The sequence below is a fragment of the Plasmodium gallinaceum genome, assembly GCF_900005855.1.
Source record: "Plasmodium gallinaceum strain 8A genome assembly, contig: PGAL8A_v1_77, whole genome shotgun sequence".
Lineage (NCBI taxonomy): Eukaryota > Apicomplexa > Aconoidasida > Haemosporida > Plasmodiidae > Plasmodium > Plasmodium gallinaceum.
The window spans coordinates 21501-28556 of record NW_021628240.1 but is presented as its reverse complement, the minus strand read 5'-3'; the positions used below and the strand labels follow the sequence as shown (position 1 = coordinate 28556).

Sequence of the window (7056 nt, the reverse complement as noted above, 5' to 3'; positions counted from 1 at the left end):
AGGCTTTATTAACCTTTTTGGAAAATAAAAGGACTAGTTATATGAAGAATGCGTAGTTGGTCATGCACACACACAAAAAAAAAAAAAAAATATGATCAATTTTTTTGTTTGTATTTTTTATAAAAAAAAAAATACCGTCAGGAAAAAAAAAATTGATAAAAAAAAAAACAAGTATATTTTTTTTTGGGAAACGAATTATAATTTTAATTAATTTTGTAAGAAAAAATTTTATACATGTAATAATAAAATTTTCATGTAATTAATATACATATAATTAATTTGTATTTTCACTAATTGTTTACGTCTGTTAATTCAACAGCAATATATTTAAATTGCTGAACATAACTCCTAACAAAGAAACAAGTAATATACATTTAATTAATAATCAATATTCAATGAGGATATAAATTTTTAATAAAAAGAAAGATTTTTATTTATGTAAATAAATACCTTTGTTTATGTAAATAAATACCTTTGAAATTAATGAATGCTGAACGAAGTATATCACATAATTAAGAATCAATCGTTCAAAGCATTTAAAAGTAAATATAAATACATAAAAACTGTAGAGTTAACTCTACATGCTCTTTATTAATTTAAGTCAGCAAACACCCAATTAATAAATCACACATATAAATGTATACTAAAAAAAAAAACATAGATATATTTTTACAGTGATTTTTTTTTTTTTTTTTTTTTTTTTGACGCTCATTTAAAAAAAAATATTCATTTTTCTTTCAATAATCATTTTTTTTTTTTTATTTTTCTTTATAAAAGGATGATAACTTCAAAAAAAAAAAAATTTTTTTTTCTCTTTGATCATGACGGATATAAAATATTTTTTTTATGAAAGATTAATAATTTAATATTTAACATTATATACATGGAGTAATGTGTACATTAACTGACAATAATTAACGTAATTAATATTTGATATTGATTAATAAAAGTTAATCTTCTTAATATTTTAATTTAATAAAAATAAAACAATTAGAATTTTCTCTTAATGATTTTAATTTATTTGTTTAATACTTGCTATGTTATGGAATTAACAATTGATAAATTATTAACAGACTGTTCAATGGTTTAACCACTATTAAATATACAGACTATTAAAGAGATTGTAGAGAAATTCATACTTATTATACTCGTCTTAAAACTATATTTTACATAAAATTATTAATTTAATAACAATGTTAAATAATAAAGCTATTAATTATTATATAAACTAAATTACATAATAAAAAAATGTAATATTTTGTATTACATTTTTATAAATTTTTAACGTAAACTTTAAATATTATGTTTCCTCTGATAAAAAAAAAAAAAAAAAAACATTAAAAAATATTATTTAATAATTCAATAATTTTTCTTTTAAGTGTATTATCTGAAAAGAAAAAAAAACATAGAATACTTTTTTTTATTAATTTATCAACTTAAATTTTTATATTATTCTAGCTTCTAATATGCAAAAATAAGAATATATTTATTTAATAAATTCTGAATATCATTTAAAATAGGTTGATAATACCATTTATGGATAAAATCAGGATAGGGGAATTTTGTTAAAAATATTTTCTTTAATTTTCAAAGCTAGTATCATTGAAATTCTTTCATTTTCTTATTCCAAATTATACATGCTATTTATAAAAATTTACATCAAAAAAAAACAATAGTTTTTATTTTAAAATTTTTTACAAAAATAATTAAAAACAAAAAGTGTAAAATGTACATTTTTGCTATAATATTGTATAAAAGCTAAAAATTTTATATATATAAATAAATTTTTTTTTAATAATTTTTTAAAAATGTCCAAAACATAGCTTAATGTTGATAATTTCTATTTTATCTCTACGAAAATATAAAGTTATTACTAGAAAGAATGCTATTGAATTTTTAATTAAATATGTATTTCATACGCTTTGATACTTTTTGGTTTGCTCAATGTGAGTTTTAAATTTATATATATCATAATTTAAAGTTAATATAATAGATAAAAATTTTATATATTTTCTTTTTTTTAAATTTATAATATATAATATTTTCAAATATAATTTTACTTATTAAAGGAGGATAAACAGGAATAGTAATTTTTTTCTTTATTAAAAAAAAAATGTTCATATTTAGTGCATGCATGCAATTTTAAAATTATATGAAATTTGTGTGCAAAATATCTTTTAGAATTAATAATTTATAATTAAAAACAAAGTTTAAATTTTATTAATGTAAATAAAAAAAATATAAAAAAAAAATTTTTTATAAAGTAAATTATTTTTCTTAAATTATAAAAAGAAATTAAAAAAAATTTGTATTTAAGATTTTTTTAATAAAAAGTTATTTTATATTGAACAAACACTACATATATACGTATAATTTTTGCATATTATAAAGAAAATTATAATTTTAGAGTTATTTATATATTTTATTAATTATTAAGAATTTATTATTTTATTAGCTTATAATAAATTAATAAGGAATACATTTAATTTATTTGAAAATATGGCTGTAGATGAAGTAACTGAAAATCCTTCCTTAAAACCAGGAACTAAACCAAGACCTTGTGAAAAATATATTGATAATTTTTTCAGATGTTGTGATGTAGAATTTAAAACAACAAATTCTATGTTAGGTAAGCTAAAGGAATGTAAAAGCAACAGTGAGATGGAAGCAAAGTTGAAAGATTATAATGCGATAAAAGAAGAAATTGTTAATGTTGGAATGCATGAATGTAACTTTCTAATAGAAAAAGAGTTTCACGATAACATGTCATACAGAATAAGTGATCGTCTACGTGATTTTTGTTTTGAAGAAAAATTGACAGATGAATATATATTCAAAGTAAAGGAAATTTATTCTGCAGAGGATAAGGCAGGTGCAGACGTTTTTTTCGAAACATGCAATAAGGAAGGTAATTTAGAAAGAAAAAAAGTTATTGATGATATGGCCTTGATAAAATCTAATCTTAGAAAACATGAACAGTGCACGCATATTAAATTATCAGAAGAGAAATTAAATAATGCAGCAAAGAGAGTACAAAGATTACTTTGTGATTTATGTCTTTTAACTCTGAGACCTGCAAAAGATTTACCTTTAAAACCTGATGATGGCAAACCACCTTGCTAATTAACTTAATTCTAACTTTTTTAAATAAAATTAATAATTTATTAAAAATATTATGAGGTCATACAAAAAAAATTTCAAATTTTATCACTATCATTGCCTTAATATATTTAAAATTATTAAGGTATTAAAAACTTTAAATAATTTTTTATTCATAAATAAAATTTTCATCATAAAATTGGAAGAAAAAAAATTGAAGTATTGCATAATCGATTTATTTCATTTAATGTAACATTATTTTGTTTTTTATTTAGTTAAAAAATATATGATATTTTTTTATTTACCAGAGTATTATTTTCTATAAATGATTCATGTTTATCATTGTGTAACATGATTTTTAATATATGTATGAATATATAAAAAATTTTGAGCTGCACAATTTATTTATTGTGCCTCTATTAATTTTTCTAGGGTATTGATTTATTAACTGTTCATTTAATAAACTTGCTTATATCGAGCATACAAATTAAAAAGGAACATATAGAGAAAACTCTATTTTTCTTCAGTTAAAATATTAATCAAATTATTAATATTTTAACATATAGTATTAAATATTAACTGCATCAGTTAACAACAATATTAACTGATATAATATCCCATGTATTTCACATTTTTCATTACATTATTAATATTTTCTGAAAAAAAAAAAAAATTTTTTTTTTATTTAAGAGTTTGTATATGCACATTTTCCAAGAATTTTAATATGTACAATTAAAAAGTGTTTTTATTCATTTTATTTATTTAAATGCTATTTTAAAGTAAGTTGATTATACTATTTATAAACCAAGTATTGTATAAAAGTATTAATAAAGAATATGTAATGCTACCTCTACTAATTTAATTTAAACTTAGTTTTAATTTTATAAACAAGAAATGGGTATTTATATATTCTACTTCATTGAACATTAATTATTTTTATCAGGCATTTATTTAGTTTAATTAAAATCCTATATTTTTATAAAAAATTTAAGTCTTCATTAATTATTGACTTTTAGTTGAATATATTTTATAATTTCGTGAATAATATTTAGCAATTTTAAACCGTTATTATTAATTTAACAAAAATTGGTAATTAATAAAGTACAAATTTAGTGTATAAAAATTACAAACATGAGAATTTTATTATAGTAATATAAAATTTTCTTTTAAAATATAAAAAAATTTCTTAGTATTTACCATTTTTTTTTTCCTAAAAAAAAATACTTTTTTATTTTTTAACATATAAAAGAAACAAAAAAAAGTTAATAGTTTTTTTTTTTTTTTAATCTAAAGTATACATGACTATATATATTAACCTTTTTATTCACAAAAAAGTTAATAATGCCTTTATTTAACCAATTATAGACCCTAAATGAGATACTAACTTCCTATTCGTAATTTTGTTGTTAATAGAAGTCACCATTTACCTTTTTGAAAAAAAAAAAATTAATGGCATTTAAGAAGAATTTAAATTTATAATAAAAGTAGGAATTTTTGTTAAAGTAAATAATCAAGTCATAAAAAAACAATAAATGCCCAACGAATTAGAATATAAAATACAATTAACTGGTTTATATCATTAAAAATTATGCTTAAACTAAATTAGTAGAGGCATCTTGGCATGATATTTATTAATCCGTTTGTTAGAAACTTTAGGAAAGTCATTAAACAGACATAATGCAAAGACTTAAAATATGGAAAGACATAAAGTTCTTTATATAAGTAGCAATCAATAATCACTCATATCTCATGGTAACACATTTAGTTGATAGGACACGTAGTTCTAGGTATGAATTCATATTAAAAAGAAAACATGAATTCCTATATTTGTACGTCAATTTTATTAACTATTCAAAGATTTTTATAGCATTTTGAATAGTCAAATTTGTAAAGAACATATAGAAAAATCTCTAATTATACAGTGTAAAATTATTTGAATAGTTAATTTTATATCGTTTATACAATTATCATTTTATAATAAAATTAACATATTTATTATATACCTCACTTTTTATAATATCTTTAAATGATTTTTTATAAAACTATAAAAAATAAATTGTCAGAATGTAAATTCCAAAAAAAAATCAAAGAAGAAAAACGCAAGTTTAATTTTTTTTTATAAATATGTTACTAATATCATGTATATTATATAAACATATATCTAACACATTTTAGAAAATATGCATTTTATTATTAGCTACTACATGGTTTTTTTTGAGTATACTAAATATGTGATTCGTCTCTTTATGCTTAATTATGTAAATTCCATTTAATAATCATGAATATTTAGGAAATACTTTAAAATAAGCCACTATCATTAAATAGATTCTTAGAAAGATCAATGATTTATTTAACCAATATTTTAAAACAGAATCATTAACCATATGGTATATAAATTATATTATCGACCTATTTTTAACGATATTCAAATAAGTAAAATATATTTTTTTTATTTGTAGAAGTTAAAATATGGGGAAAATATGAACAAATAAATGCTTAAAAAAAAAAATATTTTTTTTTTCTTTACACAAAAGATTAGGAATGTAAAATGTGATATATATGAGATATTGTATCAATTAACATCAATAGTAATTAACTGATGTAATTAATATTTGATAATAAATAAAATATTAATAGTATGATAATATTTTAATTTATGAATAACAAAATAGATGGAGTATTTTTCCGCATACTCTTTATTAATTGTTCAAAAATAGTATAGTAATTGAATGAAATATTAATAAATGACTAGACTATTAAGGCATATTTTTAAATATTTTTTCTATGAATATAGTTATCATTAGTCCTATTCTATGTTGCTTGGATAAGTACTTAAAAAGATAGAAACATTTTTGTTGATCAATTATGAAAGGAGAAAAATATATATATAAAATAGAAATAAAATGAGAAAAACAGATAAGATAACACCTAATAAATTAACTATTCAAAATACTATTGATAAAAATAATTTATTTTCATATAAGGATAAAGATGAACTAAGAAAAAAGTGTAAATGTATTTCATTAATTTGAGAAAATAAAATTATGAAAATAACAAGCATATACAAGACTACTGTTGGGATATAGAAAACACCATAAAGCACACCATTTAATCATTTACTAAATAAATATTAACTTAGTTACATAAAAAGGATTATAAATGTTATAATTGAATGATATAAGTCAATAATGCAATGTACACTTTATATATTGTACTAATTATTATCAATTAAAAATATAATTCAACTTTTTAGGATTTTATATAATAGTATTGGAATATTTTAAAGGGTTTCATGTGAATGCAAGATAATGGATATACATATATCGAGATATATCAAGGATATGTGCAGGAAAGTTTTATACTAAAACCATAAAATAATTTGTAAAAAATGTGTATCATCTGAAATATAGTAGGGTATGATTATATTTATAAAAAAAATTAGTTTTTATATTTTTTAAAGGATAAATAATTATTTCTTGAATTATTTTTTGGAAGAATAATAATTTTTTTCTATAGTTTTTAATAAATATTATTAAAAAAAGTGATAAAAACTTTAGGATGAGAAATAAATATTTTTTTTTATTACAACATGTATAATTCTATAAGATGTATATAATTATCTAGGTGTAAATCTGTTATTTTATTGTAAATATATAATTGCAGGAAAGGTAATTATGTATGTGAATTTGTGATTTATTAATTGCTTGTTCAATGACTTTGTTAGTATTGAACAAACAAATTAATAAAGAGTAGGTAAATTCTACTTAATTTAATTTTTGTTTAATTAAAACTTTAATCTAAAAATCTATATTCTTATTAATAAACATCTAATATTATCAGTTAATTATTTTTTTTCTTAAGTTACACAACACTTAAAATGTGATTTCCTTAATATTACATTTTAACTTAAAATATACACTCTAGTAATTCATACATATACTCATACCTACTTCAAAA

At 18.7% G+C, this 7056-nt stretch overlaps 1 protein-coding gene across 1 annotated transcript, besides 2 other annotated features; it reads left to right on the top strand.

The window, feature by feature from the left end:
• Positions 1-142: 142 nt before the first annotated feature.
• Positions 143-627: a repeat region.
• Positions 628-2499: 1872 nt separating this feature from the next.
• Positions 2500-3123, top strand: PGAL8A_00265200 (gamete antigen 27/25, putative; the record flags this gene model as incomplete). Its single annotated transcript, XM_028671626.1, has 1 exon — positions 2500-3123. The coding sequence occupies one exon, from the start codon at positions 2500-2502 to the stop codon at positions 3121-3123; it is 624 nt and encodes a 207-aa protein (XP_028528260.1).
• A 783-nt stretch (positions 3124-3906) lies between these two features.
• Positions 3907-4336: a repeat region.
• Between the last annotated feature and the right edge of the window lie 2720 nt (positions 4337-7056).